This window comes from Gallinula chloropus, assembly GCF_964237585.1.
Source record: "Gallinula chloropus genome assembly, chromosome: 12".
Lineage (NCBI taxonomy): Eukaryota > Metazoa > Chordata > Aves > Gruiformes > Rallidae > Gallinula > Gallinula chloropus.
The window spans coordinates 7,896,868-7,922,029 of NC_140097.1; the positions used below are offsets into that span (position 1 = coordinate 7,896,868).

General features: G+C 45.4%; 1 protein-coding gene across 1 annotated transcript in view; it reads right to left on the minus strand.

Moving 5' to 3' along the window:
- SYNPR (synaptoporin) overlaps positions 1 to 25,162 on the minus strand; it is a gene marked incomplete at its 3' end in the record, with an annotated part of 105,131 nt that overhangs the window by 15,378 nt on the left and 64,591 nt on the right. The window contains exon 3 of the mRNA XM_084269744.1: positions 12,925 to 13,049. Coding sequence (XP_084125870.1) covers positions 12,925 to 13,049 — 125 coding nt within the window. The remainder of the gene's footprint in view (positions 1 to 12,924; positions 13,050 to 25,162) is intronic.

A 25,162-nucleotide genomic window follows, 5' to 3' on the forward strand; every position in this document is an offset into this window, starting at 1 on the left:
AGGCAAAACAAGCTATCTGTTTTGGCAGGTTGTCCTATTTTCTGAAAATAGCATCTTGTAGTCCACCCCCCCACCTGTCTATGACATGCTTGAGCAAAATCTGCAACACCCACACACGTGCTTGCAAGCAGCCGCAGATCCATTATCCTTTCATTGGGCTTTATTTCCCCCTCACTTGTTCCTGGTAGTCAAACTGTCAATTCTATTTACTGTTTGCAAAGCAATGAGAGAAACAAGACACTGGAAATTTGTTACTGCAGGTAGCGCTCATGGAGGAATTTGTTGTGAAATGTTTATCTTGGCTGATAAATCTCCAAAATGAGGGAAAAATTAAATTTTAAAATACAATAGTGAAACACTGAATCGCCCAGGGCCCCTTAGTGAGTCAAACTGCTCCAGCACAATAACAGAATTTTCTCTAGGATAAAAGTAAAGGTATTTCTTTTAGTTAGCCATAGAAACACTGTGGCTCCCTCATTTCAGAGGGCTGTGCTGAGGTGATCTCAAACCCATGCCTCCAGCTGGCCAGCCTTTGGGCAAGCGCCTCTTCTCGAGGTGCCAAATATGGATTTTCTACAAGTTTAGTGGAAGAACAATAATAAACGAGCCTTTCCTCTCACAGCAGAGCTCATCATTCCCATAAGACTTCCCCAGAGATATTAACTGCTTGAAGAAAAACACTTTAAGTGTGACCTTTAATACTCAACTGCAAGTAAGAAATCTGTCTGAGAAGAGGTCTTTTCTTTAATGAAATTGAGGTCCAGTGACTCTTCCAATGCTCTTCACAGTCTGTTCTAAAGGAGGAAGCAATGTAAGCAGTGCTCCTCACTGCAAAGGACATTTCTCCTGGCACCAGGCATCTCCACACACTTGGTACTAAATCCTGGCTGAGAGGCTGCCCACAAGCAAAGCACAAGCCTCCTTCCAGCCTTCAGATGCTTGGATGGAGTTGAGCTTTCTCTTCCTCCCCCCAGATCTGCTCTGTGAGGACAGAACCCCGCAGCAATGGAGCCACTCTGTAAGCTCTCACATACTGTGAACTCTTGCAGATGGAGCCACTGCTAAGCAGTTGCCCTCAGTCCACATTTTTTGCCAATTATAACTGTTATCCAGTAACTTCCATAGGATGTAAATCTTCACACCCACACATCCTGGAGCTGTTGAAGTCAGTCTCTTTGAGGCAGCCTGTTAATACCACATCTGATCTGTTTGAAGTCATTAATGCTGAAGTTCTCTCCAGACCTTAAAGTCCATTATCTAAAGTGTTAATAGAGTCCTATATGGCTGTGGCAATGCAATGGGTTCAGGCAGCTGCTCCCTGGCCCTCCTGCACCTGTGATGTTCTACCAAAACTAGAGTTTTCCACATACACAACCCTAGGAAATCAGTTCATTTCTCTCTGGAGATAGGAAACAAAAATAAAGTTCTCCAGCTGACTCAGCAATCCAAGCTCAGCCTTTTGTTTCTTTGCTTTCTACATCATGAAAGAACACAGTTCGCTGAGCAAAGAGTATTTGAAAGTATTTTACTTTGAACTCCTGCCTTCTCAATGAAACCTCCCAATTTCTTCCAAAAAACCCACCCCAAAGCCAATATCTAAGTAGAATTATTCCACACTACCAGCAGTTTCACACAAATACATACTTACCATGCAAACATTGATTCCTAACTCCTGCACTGGACAACTGAACATCCTAAAAATACCCCTTTGTCACAGCTGTCTTCAGTATCTTACACCTGTCCAAATGCATACCAAGAGCAGTATCACCAAAGAAAACCCAGAAGACACAGCTGGGAAACTGACCAGGAAAGCTGTAGCAACCTATATTCTCTTATGGTTTTTAATCCAGTCAAAATAACAGAAAATATTCCCCCCCTCCATATTTTCAGTTTCTTAACTTGTCAGGTTCCTAGACTTCACTTGCACATAGCTGTTGTGCAAACATTTGGCCAGTACTATTTTCCTACAGTACTGTTTTTAATAGGACAAGCTGTCAGCCACAGTTGCTGTCTCAACACACCACATTGCATGTGCTGTGTGGGGAGAGGTGGTAATTCCCCCAGCGCTGTGGGATGGGAGCAGGCACACCATGATGCCTACCCAGAGCATCCCAACATGCACACCCTTGGCTCCATCCCTCTCCACCTCACATCTATTCTCCTGCTAAAATAGCGAGTCAGAGACCTGTCAAGGTGCTCAGGTCTCCCAAAAGGGAAGCTACAAAACACTTTTGAGGATGGAGTCTAAAGACACTGGAGTAGGGTCAACACCAGTGGCAATGGGGAGAAGGCACCAGTGCCACATCTTCAGCTTAGGATCCCTCTTGTAGGATCGGCTCACAGTGATTGTGCTCACAAAGCTCTTGGAAAGCAGCCTGTGCAACAGCTTCATCACTCTCCCAGAGGAAGAAGCGCCCCAGACATGTGCCAGCCGTAGCAGTGAGCCTCCCCAGACTGCACGTAGCAGTAATGCAAACTCTAGTACTCCACCGTAGCACCAAAAAGGAAATGAAATGGCTCATTATAGAACACACACTGCCGTGAGCGCTCGGAATGCTGAGTGGGTGATCCCAACCCCACTTCCAAGCCTACATCCAGACCCAGATTTATCTCCCAAGATATATTCACGGCTCTTCAGAGGCACACACTTTTCCTTGCTGTGCAAGCAGAGCACAGCACTCAGACATGCTCCACTGGGCTTTACAAACCCAAATACCTTCTCAGATTGGGTCCTTGCATTCTTTGTGGTACAGACTGGTGGCACTGCTCTCTGATTAGCCTTCACTGAGCTATCTTCTTGGGTGAACTGCTTTCCAGTCCCAGGTCGAAAGAAGGCAACCCTCGATTATCTTAAAGTCATTGTGTCCATGAACAGTGCACATTAGGAGGCCTGAACATACCAGAAGAACGTATTCATGTTGCCACATACACAGCCATCCAACGTTACCTGGTCCCACCATGAGATCCTGACTGAACCACAGCTTTGATAGCCCTCCCACTGCCCTTTCCCCTGGGCAGGCACAAATACCAGCTTCCAAAGGAACAAGCCTCTGTCAGAGCAGAGCAAAAGCTTTCATTTGGAGAAAAATCCTTGGAAGTCTGAATTTCTAGAGACAGAACATCAGCAATTGAAAGCAGACAGCAAAGCCCTAAGAAAACAGTCATTGAGTCTAACAGGAGCATTTCTGGGAAGTGGGTGTAGCAAAACCCTGGGCAGTGCTTTTGTATGAACTGATATGGGAGGGCTGAGCCCCTCTTCCTGCACCCCAACAGTCTCCGCTGCAGCTCCCATCAGTCTGTAACACCAACACCACCACTCATCCACCCTGCCTTCCACAATCAAATGCACTATGAACGCCACAAAATCAATCCCAATTCTAGGGCATCGCCTGATATTCAGCCAGAACCACCTGACAGCATAAATCTTTTGCCCTGTGAGAAGCAGGGTTCACATACATTTTAGTCTAGATCTATAAACCCTGAAAGCAGCAATTTCACCTCCGGAACCAGCTGAGATAAGCACACAAGCAATTACAGCAGAGACAGCAATGTTTACTCCTTTGCACTGTATTTTAACATTAACTTTGTATTTTAACTATAGTTTTCCTGAGTATATTCTCCTAAGGTAGTTAAGGCAATCAGATTAAGTGCTCTGTGGAGTTTTACAGCACAGCTCTAATAAAACTACCAGTTAAAATAGTTTCATCCAGCACATGTCAGCTGATGTTTTTTGGAGCCTGTGGGCTCAATCACAGGTTGAGCAGCACACAGGGAAGGTGCCAAGGTCTACTGACTGACCCATGGACACTGTGTGACCCATGAAGCATCACTGCTGGCAATCCAGACAGGACATAGTCTTACATCACTGAGCAGGCTATGCTGGATGGAGCTGAGTTTCCACCCTGTCCAGAGCCTATTGAACAAGAAATACTGTATTGAGCTCTTGGAAAATAAATTCACATAGAAGCCAGATGTGAGGGGACACCAAAGACACCCCATGTATATCCAGTTCCTGCAGTCCCAGGGAACCCTTCAGTGCTGCTGCTGCACAGCAAACACACGTTTGGGAGCAGGGAAAGGGGGAAGGATGTGTGTTTGATTGCTCTCTCCTCACATGCTGTCTGGGGTATGGGATCAAATGCCAAACAAAGCAAAGCCAAAGGGTTTCTTCTTTGGTTGCTTCTGTCCTAGCAGCACTGGAAAGGAAAATTGCAAGGGAAGTGGTGAAAAGCCTGACTTTTAGAAAAAGCCTTTGTGGCAGGCACAGATAAAACACCCTCACTGCACAATACCACAGAGACTATTAATGAATATATATTAAAAATTCAAACTGTGAAAATCCTGCATATATTAACAAATCCAAAAGCAACTTCTACTTCAAGAACAAATTCTGGCTAAAGTATTAATGAAGAATTCTTCTGGCACCAGAGCAATGATAAGCATAAAATAAAGACACCATGAAGCAAAATAAACCAATACGGATCAATGCCATTCAAATTCAGCAAGAATCCAGTAAGTTTTGAGTTCCAAAATAATAGCTTCTACAATATAACAAAGACTTAAGCAGCAGCATTCTCCCTTCTCTGCAGCAGATACCATCTTCAGAAACTTGCTGCCACTTTCCTTCCTGATTAACTCCCCAGCCAGCTGCATGCCCATGAACTCTGTGTTCCTGCAACATCTGTGCATGGACATTCCTACCAGAAGACAACAGCTAAAAGAGCTCCAAAGCAAGACAAGCCTCCTCTATGGCTGCAGTTCAGCACTCAAGGGTATGTTTGCTTAAAATTAAGGTATTAAAAACCACAGAGAAGCTGGAGAATACTGAGTATAGAAGCAACTGAGAGGACCTCAACACCTGGAAAAGTCATTTTGCCTACTGAGCTGATGCCCTGTGACTGGGGCAGTCAGCATCTCCCCAGCTGAGCAACACTGAGGCTTGTTTTATAAAAATTGGAAACCAGGTTTCCTCCTCTGACCTACTCAAGCAGTGTATCATTGTGCCCAGCCCAACACACCATCATGAACAAGCAAAGGCTTTGCCACTGGTCTAGCCACTGCTGGGCTAGAGCTTTTTGGCTGTGTACAAAATAGTTTGGCACAGAAGATAAGCCATTCAGATGAGCTACCAAGTTGTTGGGACACCAGTGGTCTCTTTCTGCATATGATACAGTGCATCAACTATACCAAGGACCACATGACACCAGGTCAGCCTCAAAGAAAAGTTGAAGATGTGGCTGTTTGCAGATTTCTGGTGGCTTTCTATAAATCTCATGCAGGAACAAAGCATAACATGACTGGAAGCACCTCCCAGCTGCTCAATGCTGGGAAAAGGGTACTTGAGTTTATCCATGGTTCAGACAAAAGTACAAACTGGCAGTAATAACCATTCTTTGGCCAAGTTGCCAGTGTTGAAGATTTCTACAAAGTGGGTTTTGAAGACTAATTGGGGTCAGGCAAAAGCACTCAAAACTAGAAAAGCCACAGAGTCATCCTTATTTTTATCTGTTCTAATCAGACCAGCAATGATTTCATCAAACTCCCTGACAATAGAAATTAAATTGTACATTGTGCTCAGACAGACACTACTGCAGACCACAGCTGTCCAAGTACAACAGCACAGACATTTCTCCCATTCTACTATCCTCTTGGTCTAATTAAAAATAAAATCCTGCAGGACTTGCAGAAGCAGAGAGAAAAACCAAAGGCAGTATTCCCAGAGTCAGTGTGGTCTTTGAAGGCCCATGGACACTAGAGAATGCAGATTTGCAAGTTTTACTTCAGTAGTTTTGTAGCCATGCATGAGGAAACAAAAGTGGTATCAGGGCTCTGAATTAAGGCTTTCAGTCTCTAGTAATAACTAGAGCTGGTTATAAAAGCTTATTTCCTTATTAAAAACTATGTTCATTCAAAGCTGAAAAGAAAATATTTCTTCTGCAGATCTGGATCACCTTTTTCTTGACCCAGGAGACAATGTGAGAGTAAACAGCTCCAAGCCAATAGCTCATTGATTATAGTGCTCATCTTGGTTATACAAGCTCCACATTCAGGTTGCTTATGGACTTGCTTCAGTACAGGGACTTGACCAAGGTCTCCAATGCTTCCACTGACAGGGAAGCCACATGTTGGTACCAAACTTTAAATAGCTCTGAAAGGTCTTGTGTTCATGCCACTATGGAATAAAGTTTTAGTGTGTTTCCATTGGAAAAAAAAGAAAAAAAAAGAGCTGTAATTTTCTGAACAGTCCTATAAGTTACCAGAACATACAAATCACAGCTTAAAAATCTGTATTTCCTAGTTAAAAACCTATGTTAATGCTTCAGTCTGCTTTGCATCATTATGTCACATTAATTATGAAGAGAATTTTGTTGAGGTGTCACAATTACAGGTATCAGTAACCTGGAGGATTTCTTTCCAGAGTTTCCCAGCAGGATGCACCATTAGGCTCCTCACTCATGTAATTTCCAGTTCCCAGTAACAGTAGGTAAAACCTGGTAGTCCTTGTTGAATAGGTTTGCCTAGCATGAGGCCAAAATAAAATATCAAAAGCACTGCTGAGATCAGGGTTTGAAACTGTCATGGGAGATAAAGCCATGACCAAGCCCTTAGCACCCACAAAGAGACAGTTTATATAGTTTATATAAACAGTTTATATTAGTTTATATAGTTGGGGTTTCTACATAGTTTATATAGTTGGGGTATTGATGAAAATCTCCAGCTTTACTGATGTGTTACTGAACACCTTCCCCCATCAGTCCAGTGCTAGATGAGGCAGAGTTTGGCAAAAGGGACTAAACTGATGTATCTTTCGTAGAGCAATCAACAGAATCAGAAAAGACCATTGTAACCATGCAGCTTGTGCTCTTCACTGTTGAAGTTCACCCAATCATGCATGCAACTGGTCTTTGTGCAGAAGCACAGCTTTTCAAAAGGCACCAAGTTCTGATCTAAGGATTTCCCAGATGGAGATTTCTCCATTCATTAAGCTGGAATGGGTCACACAGGGTTTAACTGGTGCCTCTCACCTCCTCAGGAGCTCTGCTAAATCCACCTGGGGATTGGGACATCTACATTTTGGCACAGTGTGAATCTGAACTAGTGCAACTTCTGCAGGTTTGCTTTTGCTTCCATCTACCCACAGAAGTGTTACGAGGCCATAATTTGCCTTTGCAAGAGGGACATCTGTGTGATGAACCAGCACAACATAAAACAGGAGCCTTGGGGAGTTTAACTGGATGACTTTATTTCTTTATCTCCCACCCTCAACCTGTCTGGCAGTCCAAGACAGCTTGGAGGAGAGCCTGCCATCATTACCTGGAAGTCAGCACCGCAGAGAACCGCTTCATTTAAAGACTTCCAAGTTATCAGCTGCTCCTGCTCTCCCAGCCCTAACAGGCATTTCTCATCTTCTGGCCAAAATGTTTTCCACTGAATTCTAAAGCAAGATTTACCACAAATGGATAATAAAAGAAGGCTAGTACACTCTGGCACAGAAATATGTTAATATTAAGAGGCTTTTTCCAAAGAAAGATAGTTGCAAAGCACAAAGAGTTAGATACTTTCTTCTTAATTATCATCTGTAGCTTCTAAGTAGGCAATTTAGATCCGGCTGTCACATTGAAAGGAAAGGCCAGGCTACCCCTGGCATGCAGATGAGGCACACAATTTAAAGGGTGCTCAATGGGAATGTCTTCATTCAAATGAGATGCTTAGAAAGTGAATGAAAAGCTCCCATAAAATACAATTCTTTTTCTATCAGAAGCAAGGATTACTTCCAGACAGCTTTACTAGCACACCAGAAAGATACTGGTAGGCAATTTAAAACAAAGCAGAAAACCATGTTTGTTTTGCTCACTGCTGTGACACAAAGCTGAGCATAGATGTGCCTTTCATTGGGCACCCATCACCAGGCATCCCCAGCCTGTCCCACTGGCAGCTGTGCCTCGATCCTAACACCTATGCACATACTTACCCAAACCATTGGCTTAAGTGAAATGGTGTTTAAAGTTTCATTGTGTGATCCTCTGGGCCAATATTTTCCAAGTAGCTTGCAGGGTGAATGGCATACTCCAACTGAACTCCTATGCAGTATATCTTAGGTACCCTGTGTATGCTGGCTGGGCTAAAGCACCTCCAAAAGCTAAAGGCAAGGAGATTTTAGTTCAGGATCTGCCTCAAGACTCAGCCAGCACACTTCTGGGATTGCACCAAAACAATCCTCCCTTCCCACGGCACTGCAGACCTGTGCAGCCCAACCCACTCCTGGTGCTCACCCCAGCCACAGTCCCTGTGCAGCATCAGCCCAGAGCCAGGCTCAGAGCCAGGCATTCCTCCCCAGGGCAGGGATTTGTGAGAAAACCACAAAGCAGCAGGTGATGATACTAGCAGATAATCTCACTGGCTGTGTGCTGCCTGTGCATAGAGTACACCATGAAAGCACTTCCACTATGCAAAGTTTCAGGTAAATCAGGAGCTGAAGCAGCCCAAACCTTTCAGTACAACTCCCCCATTTACAAGAAAAACATTAAGTTTGTGACACACACAATTATATAGCAAAAATCTCAGTAACAAAACTTGGTACCAAAAACCAGACTCGGTAAATCAAGCCTGACAACTGAGCTAGTAGCATAAAAAAATTGCTTTTAGGAAGATTGGTCAAAAACTACCTTAAAACAATGAATACCAGCAACAAATGTGCACAGTGGCTGTCTATTCAACCACCTGCCATCGAAGTAAAGCCAACAAATAGCAAAGTACATGATAAAAATGCTGCTGGGATCAGAAGAAAATAATAAAAATAAACAAATAGGACCTTCACCAGGACCCTTACTACAGAAAAAAATATATTGCTTCAGGGCACTTGGATGAGTGACAAATCCAATCTGAAAGGGTGATGGACTGCAAGAGTAACAAATAATTCCAAGACGCTGATTCCCCACCACCACTGAAAGAATCATTACTGGGGTGAGGGTCAAGTTGATGAACACCCTACTCTGTGCCAAATTTGCAATAGATACTGTACCAAGCACAGATGCTAATACTAAGAAAAACTGCTTGTGTGGATCCAGAGAAGTCTTTGTATTTGAACATGAGTGATTAATGCACTGATCTGTACTTCCTCACTTCTCCCTTTTTGAAGGGCAAATTCATTCAGGTCCAGAAGTAAACTGGGAAGAGAATGCAATTCCAGCAGAAGAAGCAACCCCTTTGTGCTGGGGGTTTCTGTATTGGGGTTTTTTGTGCTCTGTGTTCCTGCTGCCAGAGTGACAACAGCAGTAAGATAATGCAGGAGCCAAGAACAACTATGATCTGACCATAACTTCACACTAATATTAATTCTTTCTTGATATTTTTAAGCTGCACCCTCCAAAACTCCCTGCCTGCTAGAACTAATGATTTCTTTTAATTCATTTCCATTGTTTGTTGCAGACTTTTGCAACTTGTAGGTTGGGGCTCAGAAAAAAAAATTCAGTAAGAGGGTATGGAGATGCTCCTTGGTTTGCAGGAACATCTGGAGCTACCTGCTGTGGAGTGCAATGCTTCTTCAATACATTCAGGACTCACATGAGTCTCCATAAGTCACTTATTTGAAGTCAGTATGTTTTAATCACACATCCTCAGGCCCCATCAGCACTGGTTTTGCCCTCCATCTTCCCTTTATCTAAGGTGATAGCTCAGAAGCACATGGTCACAAGTGTGACGCTCCCCCTTTCATTCTGGAAAACCCCCTCCCCATTCTGATCTCACTTGAATAGGAACATTTTCAAGTTCCTTCAACTTCATTTCCAAAACAACCAAGTCCTCTCACATTGCCAAGCCATCCTATTGAGCCTCACAATTTTGTTTACTTGCTTAAAGTTCTTGACACTTTGCAATCAAGTAGCCAAGCTCTAGCAGTTTGGCTTCCAGGAGAAAATAAAACCTCAAACTCACAGCAACAGGAATGAAAGCAGCTGACAGACAGCTGCATGGCTTCCTTCATTTCAAGTCATGCGGGAAGAAACAGCTCAAAAAGCAGCACTCAGGTATTCGACTGCTTAAAGTGCCACTGCTGACAGCCACAACAGCACTGCTATGTCAGATGCTCTGCAGAGCTCTCCTTCCACCTACACCTCCCCCAGTTGTCAGCCAATAATCAGAACACTGAAGGCATTTGAAAAAAAGCTGTGTGAATATGGACTTATTCAGACCTGGATACGAGACAACTGGTGGGAAACTCATCCCACCTACACAAAGCCTACATGTCCATGCAGGCAGATAAGCTTCAGAATCAGACTTGATGAGGAAGCCTGAACTTACAATGTGTCTGCTTTTTCCCCCCAAGGGTATCAACTGCTCAAATATGAGATACTAACTTTCCCAACTAATCCCACCTGTGGTTTTAGAGTATTCCCCTCTCCATTCTGTGGAAGGAACACTGAAGAAAAGCTGAAAAGAGCAAATTCATGAGTAAGCCACAGGAATATTTAGTTAAAGCAGTAAAATGACACCAAGTTCCACAGGTAGCACCAGACCAGATTTTCCAGGCACACATCTTCTACCCCACATAGCCTGTACATCTTTGGAAACTTTCTGTAGGTGCCCCAGCTTTGCATGCAAAGTTCCAAGCTGCATAAAGCTGAGCAGCCTCATGCTTCTCCTAAAACACCAACTGGGTAATTACATGTACACATGGGTGAGGGCAGTCCCAAGCACAGCTACAGGCTGGGCAGAGAATGGATTGAGAGCAGCCAGAAGGACTTCGTGTTGGTTAATAGGTTCAACATGACCCACCAATGTGCACTTGCAACCCAGAAAGCTAACTGTATCCTGGGCTGCATCAAAACTGGTGTGACCAGCAGGTTGAAGGAGGGGATACTCCCCCTCTACTCAGCTCTGAGACCCCACCTGCAGAGCTCTGGAGTCTTCAGTACAGGATAGACTAGGAGTCTTTCTTGGAGTAGAAGTGAGTCCAGAGTAGGCCACAAAGATGATCCAAGAGCCAGAACACCTCTCCTATTAAGACAGGCTGAGAGAGTTGGGCTTGTTCAGCCCGGAGAAGAGAAGGCTCTGGGGAGTCCTAACAGCAGCCTTCCAGCACCTAAAGGGGCTACAGCAACACAGGGGAGGGACTGCTTGCAAGGCCAGGGAGTGATAGGACAAGTATTATGGCTTTAAGCTGAAGGTGGGGAGATGTAAATTGACTACATATAGGACGAAAATCTTCTCTGTGAGGGCAGGGAGGCCCTGGCACAGGGTGCCCAGAGAATCCCTGGATCCCTGGCAGGGTTCAAGGCCAGGTTAGACAGGGCTTTGGGCACCCTGGGCTAGTGGAAGGTGTCCCTGCCCATGGCAGAGGGGTTGGGACTAGGTGATCTTTAAAGTCTTTTCCAACCCAAACCATTTATGTGGCCAACTGTTCCACTGTGTGTGCCATACACCCAACCTTCAGGTGCAGGCTCCTCATATGTCCCACGCTATTCCACACACTCCCAGACATAGCTGGGAGCCACACAGACAGCTCAATGGCCAGCTGCAGCCTCAGTTGGACCATTTCTGCAAATAAACCCTATTTTGTAACATTTTCCCCAAGATGCTGGAATGCTACAGTTCCCAAGCAATACTTCCAGTTTTCTAATAAACAAGACTGTGGGAAACTGCAGATCCAGCCACAACCTAAGAGCAATAGTTGACACACCTGGCAAAATACTGGGAGATACTTGCTGGCTACATCTGTTTTAACTTGTTACAAAGTACTATTTTATAATCATGCAAATTAAAAGCACTTTGTTGTAGGTTGCAATCTATAATGAATGACAGAAAAATGACCTATTTGGAAGTAAATCACATTACAAATCCACATAACTCTGTTTGCAGGATCCCTCTCACACATACTAACCAGAAATGAAAGAAAATGCAGACAAGTTCAAGACAAAAACCCAAAACATTTGCAATACCAAAGAGCATGCCTCTTTGGGGTAATAAGTGTGTGTCAAGGAAGAACAACAGTTCGAGGAATCAAATTCAGTTTCCATTATTTGGAAGATGCTGTGGTTTAGAACACGTTAAAGAAAGAGATGCTATTACCCCTGGCCTGTGCATAGCAATCATAAGCAAAACAGCATGTGATTTCCCAAGGAAGCAAAATTATTTGAGTCATAATGTACTGGGCTTGAGATTGGATTAAGCATTCTTTTCCTAATCATCTCTATTCCTTAAAGAAATCACTTATACAGAAGTGAAAGGTTTCTAGAGTGGACCTGACATCTTTAAAAACAGAAGACTGGATGTTCTTTTGAAGCAGGATCCTAAGTGACATGAACATATACATATATTTAATTTAGCTACAGATTTCAGACGTACTTAAAATCTGTTTTCCCAAGTCACTAGGTCCCAAGGTTTAATATTCTAGCACCAAGAGATGCAGACAGGCAATTAGTAGAATTTTCAAAAGGATTTAAAAACTCTATTCAAAGTTGGTTTGTCTTTCACTTCCCCTTCCCCAGGGAGTGGCTCTTGCAGCGGCCCTTGCTCTTGAAGGCTGAGAATCTGCCTTCATTTCCAGCTTAGTTAACAGTTAAACCATAGTTAGCAGTTACTTTATCCCTGTTTCCTCTCTTGGGCCAATGTGTTTTTGTTCTTTTTCCTTGCCTACCACCTTCCACCCCTGAGCTGTCCTGCCCTTTACCAGCTCTTCATGCCCACAACTTTGCTCCTCTTCACCAAGCTCCCATTCCCCAGCAGTTCCCACAACCCCACCCACACCACGTATAGCCAAATTCATTTCTCCCCCACACCCAGAGCCTAAACAACACTGTGAGGAGAATTCAGGGACCCCAGACTGGGGCTTAATCAAAAGCTGCTAGAGGTGATGGAAAGCCCCACTGAACAGGGGCTTCACAGCAGCCTCCTGCAAACAAACAGCCACGAAGCAAGCCGGGTTACCTGAAGGGGTAGGCAAAGGCTATGTCAATGTTGAGGTCACTCTCTGACTTGTTTGCACAGTCCACACTGAGGCGCAGTCCTCCAGAGTACCCACCGCATGTTGCAAATGCAAAGATTGCAAAAAGCTGTCAAAAAACAAACAACAGTTTAGTTTTATTCCCTTTCAGCAACCACCACAAGCAGATCCATGGGCCCCTCATCAGGTTATCCACCACTCTGTGCATTCAAAGCATTGCCAGACGTCACTCCTGCACCCTTCCCAAAGCCAATACAAAGAACCACAAAGCTCTGTTGCCACACACAGAAACATCACTATTCTTCTTGTGCCAGGCATCTCAGCCCTCCCCATCCTGTCTCAAACCCCATTTGGGATTCACAACCCAGGCAGCTATTTAAATCATCCCGCTGGCAGGCAAACTTGGACAAGAGAAGGGTGAATATTGACTGACCATAATGAATCAGTCTTAAACCAAATAAAGCACTGGCAGATGTATTTATAAGGAACAACTCGGATTAGCAACAGTAGACCAAGACAGTTCACATGGACACCACTCCATTACAGGGTGAAACACAGAATCTTTCTGCCCCTCTTCCACTTCATGTATGACTTTGAGAAAAACCCACATTTTAAAATTATTTCTCCTAAATCATTCCCACAACCCAATATGGACAGAAAGGTGCAGCAAACTGCCACTCAGCAAAACAGAAAAAGATCAAGACTCAGGATAAGCTCAGGCAAATCAGACAGGAACAAAGAGCTTGGGTGTTCTGATGCAAACCCATATCATATCTTAATCTTCCAGGAGAAAGAGGAGGAAGCGTGGAGGCCAGAGACACATGAGCATTTATAGTTATACCAAGGGGTCAGCTAGAGGAATTGGAAGTGGGCAGAGGTGCATTAAAGCATCCCTGAGATAAGCTGCCTTGGAAGACCCTGAGCATAAGTGGGGACAGCTAATTTATGCTGTTGAAATGTAAATTAAAGACATTTTGTTACTATAGATCTCATGTGGGTCTGTCAGCTTTTGCAGAGTTACTCTGAGATCTACAGCGGTGCAGATATGGGAGAATGACAAGCGATCATTTGTGATCCTGATCCCAGTGGCAATTCAAGAGAAGTCAGCAACCCAGAGGAAACAAACCATGCACACGTTTTCTTGGACACTGGAGAATTACACAGCAAGCAGATGTAATGGCAAATAGAGGACTGATCAATTCAGTAAAAGCAATATGGGAACATAATAAATAGGGGAAAAAAAAAAAAAGAGACATGTCCCTCCTGCACATAGCTCTGCAAAACACACTGTTAATCTGAGATCTCCCACTTCACAGCACAAGCAAAGCCAGGCATTCTAGCAGCCTCCCTGGATCTCAGCTTTGCTCATGCATCTTTTCCCCAGACTCTGGCAGGGCAAGTCCTGAGCGCTGGGGTGAGGAGAGAATCCCAGTCTGCAAGGTGGGGAGCTGAACATGATGGAGCACAGAGAACAGTGAGAGAATAATGCAAATTCCCACCCTGGTTCTCACTTCCAGTGCGATCATAGCATATCACTGAGGATAGATTTGAAAAGGCATTTAGGTGCCCAATGATAAGGAAAGTTGATAAAAAACTTTGATTGAATCGATTCTTCATGCAGAGCTCACTGAAAAATGGAGACTTGAATTGACTTATTAAATACATGCCACAAAATAGATGCTTCTATTCTAACTTGAATAGTGTTCCTTCACCCTAAATGAGACACTTTCTGTAAATACAAGAAGTTTCTACCATTACACGCAGCACAGCCCTGAAAATCAGTATTAATTATCTCAGTTTAATTTGTAAGGCAATGTCAGAAAACAATATATTAAGAAGAACAGGAGGAATTAGTGCTGACCTGCTTTCTGGCCTAATTAATGTAGTTGCAAATGCAAGTGTTTTACAGATGCACAGGGAGTCACAAAGATTAATGCAGTGATAAATAAAGAGGGAACTGAAGGGCTGGAGTGCTAGACAGACCTGCCATAAAGGAAGAGCCATCAGCTCTCAGCTGCAGCTCTCTGCGTGGTGACAAGCAGAGGAAAGACAGGCAGTTGAGCTGCATCTCCTTTAATCAAGCACTGGAAAACAGCATGTATGCATGCCACATGCTTATTTGCCAAGGCTGTAGGGCCATACCCAAAACCACTTCTCAGGCTACTGCTTCTCAGAAAGAAGTTCCTAGTTTTACCTCACTTCTGTTAAGAGCATTTTTTACACACCTCAGCACCTGAAATCCCAACTCCTCAGACAGTTTGAATCTAGACTTTACTCACCCCTTTAGCCCCACACTCAGTTCTTAACCAGGGGCTTCTCAGATGCTTCCACTCATTCAGCAAATCCTTCCATCCCCAGCCACAACCCCCTGGGCTGGCTCTTGAGTTTCCATTCTTGCTCCATACACCAGCTCTGCTACAAGCACCACCCACAAGGCAGGTGGGAAAGGGACAAGGAGCCAGCTGGGGATTTTTATACCAAACTTCAAGGGCTCAGCCAATCCAGGCTTGGCTCTCTGCTGCAGCTGGATCTGATGATGCTAATGGCTGGGATCACCCATCTGTCAGCAGAACTGGGATGGCTCCCACAGCTGCATGCAGAGGCCACGCAGCACCTTTCAGAAGCATATTTATCATAGAATCATAGAATGGTCTGGGTTGGAAGGCACCCCAAGGATCATTGAGTTCCAACCTCCCCCTGCCACAGGCAGGGTTACCAACCTCCAGGGCTGGATCTACACAAGGTCGCCCAGCGCCCCATCCAACCTGGCCTTGAATTTATGTTTTGCACTGGGGGAGAGCAGGATGAGGGCTGTAAATTTCTGGCATTTCTCTGGGGTGTCTTGGCTAAGTAGCAAGAATAATTCTTTTCTTGTCCAGGCAAACTTCTCCTCCTACCTCCGTTTCCTTTTCCTTCCCCCAAGTTTTGCTGCTTTATGTTGTCAGTGGAGTGCCTGGTGCGTTACACCAAGATTTACTTGCTGGGTTTTGTGCACGCTGTAATTCCGTGGCAGTTGCAGGAATGCTGTAAACACCACTGTATTTTATTATAGCAGGATTTGTGTAAATGGCAGTTGTAAACCCCGTAATGGGAGCTTTATGGGCCAGATTCAATAAAACCTCCATCTGTGAGATAATTTTATTGAATCTGGCCTCTCCGAAATTGAAAAGTTTATGGAGAAAGGGAAAGTGTTTCCCTATGTTCCTATTTACTCTCTGCATATAAATCCATGCTCAGCACTAGCCCCATCTGCAGTGTGCATGCATATTGCTTTCCCCCTTCATATGAGATAAATCTCCACAGCACGCAGTTACCTCTGGTTAGCACATGGCTGCTGCCTCAAGGCTCAGCCCCGACAGCCAGCCCTGCGCCAGCCTTCCCCAAAAAAGCATCTGCCAGGAGAAACACTGTGCCCTTGAGGCAACAAATCTTTGCTGCTGTGGCTGTGCTGAGCTGCTCCTGCATGAGAGCAGGGCAAAAAAACCAGCCATCCCCTCAGCAACCCCGTACCTCCTGCAAGAGTGGATGTTGCCCTGTGCTGGCCTGATGATGATGCAGCAGGGAGGTTGATGCCTTCACATCCGCCTAAACCCTTGCAAGGGAAATGGAAAATGCCTGTCCTCAGCCTGGATCGATGGTCCATGTGGGATAACACCCTGAGCAAGCAACACACTTGTTTGATGTGCACGATCGAAGCAGTTACCGACCCATCTGATGAGGCCACAGACAGAAGGAAGGAGGAGGAGGAAGAGACATTATTTGTGCTTGCTGGCACACAGCAGAGCAATGCACATCTCCTGTGTCCAGTCCAGCCTGGCTGGAAGATCACCCTGCTTCTGCACAGTTCCAGATGCATCCCCTGCTCCTGTTCCCAGATATTCCCTCTATGACCTTGTAGTCTCAGCCTGCACTATTGGTATATTTTTGTAAGGAAGTCAGGTAAATCCCATAGTCCTAACTCATTCAACAGTACTATACCTATTAGGGTGCAGCACAATAATTACCAGTTGTCACTGCGAAGTCAGATTAGCATTTTTTAAAGATCAGTTGGCTCCTTAGCGCATGGAGAAAAAAAAATAGCAGTATAATTTCCAGCAGAGCACATGCTTCTCACACCAGCTCAGGGCAGACAAAGGTTCATCAGCTGATTTACAGGATCAGCTGGAAGCCCTCCTTCTGCTGCTGCCAGGCTTCAACGCAATGGTGATGGATCCTCTAATTCAGTATTCAGGAGCTGTTATTTTTCCAGACTTCAGATTCAAGGCTGGTCCCCTTGTTTCTCAGCCCAGACACCCTTGGTGGCCCGGGGGGCTCGGGGCGTGCGATGCCCTGGGGGAGCTGAAGTCCCAGCTGTGCATTAGACAGTTGGCAGGGCCTCAGCACGTGACCCCGGACATCACTCATCCCGACGTGGGAAGGAAAAATGGGATTTGGCTTTCCAACAACTCCCCTCAATGCCTGCTGAGCGACAGGCTTGCTGTGTGCACCAGGAGAAGGCAGAACAGCTCCTGACAAGGCAAGTTAAAAGGCTTATGTAGAGCATGTTACAGCTAAAACATCCTGTTAGGAAGATAACACTGTCATTTAAAATTGATGAAACTTTTATATAAGCCCCTTGCTTTTCCCAGGAGCATGTCTGCCCCGAGCAGCAGGCTTTGGCAGCTCACTGGCAGATGAGGTGGAGCTGCCCTGGGGATGCACCCCAAATCCCTGCCAGTTGAAAGAGGAGATCCCTGCTGTGCTGAGGGCTCATTGGCTGCTCCTCCAGGATGGTGAGGTCTTAAAAAGAAACAGTGTTGGTCTCACCTGGAGCTGTGGTGGCCAAAGACAGGCTGTGAGGAACATTGGTTTTCAATGCTTTCACTTGGGGTTCAAGCAGGGAAAATGGGAAGGAGCCTACTGGATGCTCTCCTGGAGAGGGTCCCCTAGACACCCCCACCCTCCCCCCCTAAAAAAACCCTCTAAACCCAAGGAGAACTCCTGACACTTAAGGAGCAATATGAAATACCTGGACTGCCTACTCTTTTATTAGTCATTTTACACATCCAAAGTGTCTGGATGTAAGACTTCTCCTTCTCCAGATCACCATAATAAGAGACTGCAGAACGTCTGCCAATGTTATACTGCTTTACACTTTCTCCTGCTCACCGTGGCCAATGGCAATGTGAGAGCTGGGAGGGAGTGTGCTGCTCTGAGGGCCCTGGAGACATCCCCCCGCAGCCAGCATCGCTCACCCAGCAGAGTGTCTCTCCTTAAACCGAGATTATTTATTTATAGAGCAGGAGCAGTAATTGAACATTATTATTAAGACTGTAAAGGGAAGGTTTGAAGGCACTAAATGACTGTATGGGAAAACATTTACTGCAGAGCTGATGACCCAAAATATGTCACCAGTGAAGGATTAGGAAGCAGTCTCTCCTCCAGGTCTCTGCCTGTTTCTTTTTTAAAATCTGGCATTTTTCCTGCACAGATCTGAGCTGCAGACTTCCTGGAATCACTTCTCCTACATACAAGCCTTTGTGCACTGGAGATTATCAGATTATTGACTTTGGGATTCCTAATTATATCAACTTGACTAGTTGATGAATTGGAGGTGGATAGCATCGCAGCTGACACAGTGCTGGGGGGGTAGGCGATGACTAGCAGGAGTCATTTTCCTCCAACAGCTATACAGGGAGAAAAATGAAATATATTCTGCTCCTGCTGAGAAATAAACTCTAAAGCCATTGTTCACTAATTGCTGGAGTTTAGTGTGGCCCGTTACAAATAAACAGCAGCACCACAAAGTGATCCTGTGCCTGCCCAGACCGGGGCTGCATGGAGGGGAAAGCCGAGGGACTAGGGAACATCTTGGAGTTTGGGGCTTGAAGAACTGCACATCTGGGGAACACTGTACATCTGCCCAAACATCAATCCCAGCAGAGCCTCTGTTTTAGCACATGGAGTGTGCTAAAGTGACTGTCTCACACCAGGAGCCACTTGCAGACCATGGGCAACTCCAGGACGTGGTGGCAGTTGGGAAAGGGCGCTTGGTGCGACCACACTGGAGCTGGGAACATGCAACCTCTCCAGATCTCAAGCAAAGCATCTCAGAGCTTCCACTTGGATATCAAGACTTAATGTTTCCAGGGTCTTCTGAAAGGAAGATGGAAATGCAGCTGTAGTTGTCTTGGAGGGAAACCTTTGCATCAACAATTTTGTATGGCTTTACATGGAGCTAAGTGAATGAGGCCCTTTCTTGTGCATGCTGTGTGGTGAGGAAGGCTAGAAAACACCATGTCCTCTAGACCCTGAGGCCAGCAGGACCCACACAGTATGAACTGCCACGTTCCCAGCCACTGCCACCTACCTGGAGGAGACTGACCTGTTCCAAGACCTCCCCACTTGGCTGGGGTCTTCACGGGAGCATTTGCAGCAGCAAACCTCTGTTTTGCATTTCAGGACACCCCACAGAGAGCAGCCCTTGATGCCACCAGCTGGATAAAAAGACCTGACCCTGTATTGGGCAGGAACCCTGGAGCACCCTCTGTTTACAGCACAGGATTTCATTTAATGCTTCACATTTTTTAAATGAAAAAAAAAACAACCCCAAAACTTAATTTGACTCTTAATGGAAAGATTTATGGAAATGAAATTGGGGTATTTCTAGTGAGTAAAGATCATGTTATAATAATTTGGTTCTACAATACTTTAATCCCAAGGAGACAATTTTCTTTCTTTTTCTTTGAAGAAGACTTTTATCTTTTTTATTCATCTTTCATTGATTATTCTAAAAATCCCATTTAGCTCCACCACATAATGGTATAGTAGTCTTTTCTCATTATATTTTAATAGAATAAAACCCAACTGTATATGAGAGGATTAGATAGCCATTCGTAGAGGTAAAGAACATTGTTCCTCCAGATGGCCAGACAGAATCTGTGTAATACCTTTCCTATTTATTAAGTTCAAAATGTAATGCAAGCTGATGAGATGTGCTTCATCCAGTGTTTAATGGGTCAGCCATAAAGTTGAAAGCTAACACTAAGGTTGGCAGCATGCATGGAAGAGTTAACAGGCAGAAAATAAAGACGTATTTAGAGCATCCTGGACTCAGTGAAATGAAAAGTTGTCAGAGGACAAAGCTACTTACACAAGTGGGGCAGAGATGTTAAGCTCTTCCAGCCCCTCTAACCATTTGTCACAGGTTTGAGATAATTGAAGGCATTTACAAGGGCCTGAGGGGTCTTTTTAATTTATTGTAAAAATTGCTTTCTGCACGTGGACACTGACACACTGGCAACAAGTCTTCCACGAAGCAAAATGCACCAACACTTGCTGCAGACAGATTTAGCAGTACCTGGGCTAATTACTGGGTGTGCACTACTTCATGCAGGATGTATGGCAGAGCCATAGTTTCGCTGCATTTACAACCTGAAGCCCTTTCTCCCTGCTGAGCTGTGGAGCAGTCTGGAAGTTTCAGCTCTTCTCTGCAGTCTCCACAACTCCACATTTGTACTCTCTTCTTTTAAGGACGTGGGAGCACAAGTTGGACAGATTTGTTTAGATTTGTGTATATATGCTCCCTGAATAACTCCTGCTGTGACATACATCACTTCAGCAGAGACATGGGCTCCTTTTTGGACCTGAAAACTCTTCCGGTCTCAGACTGCTAGCAAAAAACAACCACCAGGAGAGTCTCCACCAGCATCCACACCGCAACCAAGCCCAGAGCATCCCTGGGCTATATCAGCCTTCCTCTTGCCCACCCAGCTGACCCCCTGCATGCCCACATCATTTCATGAGCTGCTTTGGCATCAATCAGTGTGAACATGTAGGCAAAACACCAAGAAAAGCCGTAGTCCAGTAAAGGAGAGTTTTTCTAACAGGTAAGGTTTGGCAATCCAGCAAACACTCAGGTTCGTGCAGAAATGTGATTCTGTTCCTGGTCCCCCTTGAAAACACAGGTTTTGTACAGGCTGATTAAATGGGATTTATTGTGTAAGAAGTGTAAACATTTAATTATAAAATAAAAAAGGTTGGGCAGCTGCTCGTTTCCTTGCTTGCTTGGTAGGTTTAAAAGCATCTGGGTTTTAAATGCCCCACAGTATAACATAAATGCATACACAGAGCGTGAACTAAGTTATTAATGAGTAAGATTTACTCCCTCTAATAAACACAGGGATTATACGTTACAGCTGAGTGACATCTGCACATGGGAAGCACTCTGTGAAGGGAAAGTGCCCCCTGAACTTCACGCCACTAAAACCCCAACAGTTGATACAGCCTCAAGGGCCCAATGACAGGCAAGACGGCCCCATAGCTCCTCTGCTGCAGCACTGGATGACAAGGGACTGCAAACCCAGCCGAAAAATGCAGCATTGTACATGATGCACACACTGTCTGCCCCAGGCTGGGGCTGGAACAAGTCACCTCTCACAGCCAGGGAGCCCATCCCCATCCACAGTTCTCCCAGCATCATCCCCCAGGCACCACTGGGAAGGCTGAGAGCCCTGGCAGCACCATCTGATGGCTGCTGTAATCAATTCCTTATCTAATTCAGTCTTTGTTCTTTCCATTAGCTTCAGCTCCTTTCCCAGCACTACCTGGGAGACCCGGGTTCGGCTGGAGCATTTTCCAGCTCTGATGAGAGATGCACACAGCGGAAACGAGAGGTGGGAGCGCTCATCTGACCAGAAAACACTCTGCCAGCTCCATCCCTGCAGCGTGGCACAGCACGGGGGCCCAACAAAGCCCTCCCCAGGTCAGCACCAACTGAAAGTGATTATTGCAGGAAAGGCTCCTGTCCTTCAATCACACTGTATTATTTATGACCTAATGATTGCTGATTGACTAGCAGGGATTATACGGGTTCTAAGATGTTTCTGGGTGAATGAAAGGGCATTAACCTCATTATTATCACGTCTGTGCTCATCAGAGGCCATTAGTAGCTTCCTCTCAGCTCCCTGTGCTGCTGTGTGCTGCTATTTGGTGTCATCTGCTGCCTCTCCACCCGCCTGGCCCACAGGCGTGCACGCCGGCCTTCTGCTCTGTCTTATTTCTCCAGTGGAGTCAAGGAAATAAGTGGAAATTATTTATCTTGGGGAAAAAAAAATCCAGAAAACCCTTGGGATTAATAATCTGGAACAACAGTTTTTCCCTGTGAGGATTTGGGAGTGCTTTTAAGTTGCTAAGCATTGGGGTGGCCAAACCCTTCTCACACACCCAGCAGCATTCTTTCAGATGATGTTGGGTCACTTCCCCCCTTTTTTTTCTGTCCCACAACACCCACACGAATGGGACCACTGGGAACCAAGGCTTTTGGAAAAGCACAGCTGGATTTCTAGGCAACACATCTACAGAGCCTTGCAGGGACCGGCCAGCCCTGGCCCCTGAGGCTCATTAGGGGGTGTCCTTCATTAACTTGACCATCGCAGATGTCCCCTTCTTGCTCCAGTCCAAACCTTGCTCTAGCACCTTTTACAACAGAGGATGGCTGGAGCCCTCTGCACCAGAGCTCTGTCTGGTATCTCATGCAGTTGGAACCCAAATGCAGGACCTGTTGGATCATCTCAAACCAATTTTGGATGGAAAATTCCACTGGAGCTTGCTCCAACCTCAGCACCCGCCTCTGTGCAAAAGGCTGGAAGAAGAATTTGCTTCTGGCTAACTATCAGCCCACATGGTAAAATATAATTTCTTTTCTAATAATTAAAATGATGGGCTATAAATGAACGTTTGCTTTGCTGAGCTCTGGGAATTCACAGGGAACATTTTGAGCAAGAACCATTTTTAAAACTAAAACCTCCCTTTCCTCTTCCTTTCCGCCACCTCTCATCTCCTCTGTCCCCAGAGGTGTCATTGCTCTCCTTCCCCACACTTAAATCATAAAAAGCAACACCTAAACACAAACATTTTTAGGAAATGCTAGCAACACTGTCCTTAAATTGAAATAAAAAATATTCCCTATCTCACTTGCTCTTGACATACTTCATGTGGGCATCCTAAGTTGTTCTGTTTCCTGTACATCCTCCCCCATACTGTGCTCCTCCACACCTCTTGCCTCTCTCTTATTCTCCTCATGCCCTTTCATTCACATTCCCTGAAATCTGCAGCCATGCCTGCTTCTAAACACACAAAAAGATAACAAAAAATGGAAATAAAAAACCCCAAACCCCTGGCAAAAAATCTTGCCTGAATGTTCTTCATTCCCTTCCTAGTTCAAAATACTTAATTCTGAAATAACCAGGCGTCTTTTCCTTTCTCCCAAATGCTAGCAGCTACTGTACCTCTTCTGTGCTGCTTCCCAATGCACTTAAAATCCTCCCAGACCTCAGAAGAAAGCATGCCCTCATACAAACCCAATAATGCATCAATATGGTTTTGGCTGTTGCAATCATTATACCTGCACTGCTGGAGAGGATTATCCAGCTTTTTTTTTTTTATCTGTAGATTCAGGCCTATGGAATAAAACCATGGCCAATAAAATAAGGAAGCAAAGAAAACACAAGCAGAATGAAAAAAAAGCAATTGAACATGCTATAAATTCAGAATCAGGTGAAAGCTAATTATGGTCATGCTCACTAAAAAGATGAGGACACAGCGAGGGAGATAGACTTATTAATTATTTGTGTTATGGTAGCACTTAGAAGCCCCAATCCTTTATCTGGGACTAACTGTGCTATACATGGCAAACACTCAAATATATCTTTGGGTAATTGCACACAGTTTTAAGGAGAATGTGCAAATGCTCTGTTCTTTTCACCTTCAGCGGTTTCTGGTTTGTTAATGCTGTTAAAGGAATCCGAGTTCACCATCACTCTCATCCTGAGCAGCTCCTGGAGTTGTTTCATGAGTCCAAGAACAAATAATTCAGCACGAGGGCACCCGCTACCCATAGCTGGATTGGGGAAACCACAGCAAACCCTCCAAAAGGGGCAGGAGATGCATCCATCGCCATGCCCATCCCCTGGCATGGTGGACAGAGCGCTTGCTGTTGCCAACAGGGACGTTTCATCCTCATTGACTCTGTGCAAGTTTGATTGCTTTTCTAATTAAGATACATTTTATGGTAATCTACCGAGCCCCTTAGACTAAATCACTCAGTTAATCTGTTGTTAGTGCCCATATGTTTACAGCTTTCCAGCCTGCTGCAGCATATTTGCTTTGCCACGGCGCCGGGGAAGCTCAGTGACAGATCAACTGCTGTGCAGCCATTCAGGTGGTGCAGAGCCCACCCACCCAGCCTGCGTGTGGCATGGATGGACAGACAGACAGTCCTGGCACCCAGCGGTTCGGAAAGGTGCAACACTGCAGATATGGCACCCCTGCTGATCATCTGCCTCTTTCTCTGTCTCCACAGAAGGGTATGGAGCATCTTTCTCATTTTCCTTTCCCTGCCCCCACCTTGTTCTTTTTTTCTTGTTTTTCTTCCAAAATAAGAGGTAGCACACGACAGGAGGGGAAAGCTGATTGATTTCACAGCATTGTCATGTGTCTAGCCCCAGAGCTCACTTACCAAAGAGTTTCACTGCAGCTTCAAGGGCTCCGAGCAGCCCTTTGGGTGAAGGACAAAGAGCCACCTTTGCAAACCAAGGCCAGGTGAAGTTGGACCCTCTGTCTGCACTGGAATTAAATAAAAACTAAGCAAGCACTCCACAGTTCTACTCCTGGTGACCCTGCAAGGAGTGTGTGTCCCCAGCATCAGCCCCCCCCCCCCCAGCCCAGACACTCCGATGGGTCCCTTCCAACTCCCTTGGGACTGGCACTATGCCACGGCACGCCCTGGCAAGAGGCTAGATCTCTCCTTCAGGCTTGCCTGGGCTCCTTAACAACCCCACATCCCACGTACGGACACACACGTGCTGTGCTGGCAGGCAGCAGCTTCATCTCTTCATCTGACATCAGGCTGCCCACACTGGCTGTAGACAAAGGAGCAGGGACATGTTGAGCAGGGCTGTGGCTCTTGATGTCCCCAGTCCATGGCTCTCCTCACACTGTTCTGCACGCCTGCATCCCATGGCAGTACCCAGGCAGGCAGAGCTCAGGCAAGGACCTGGGGACCACAGTCCTGCTCAGGCTAGCTGGGTTGGGTCCCCCATACCATCACACACAAATGTGTTGTATTTACAAGGGTGTACCATGCTACTACTTGAAACAACTTGTGCTCTGCTTGCTGCAGGAAAGAGAGCCCAAAGGCAAAATTTAGGGAAGACCAAACTCTAGGTCAATTTGCCATCTGCC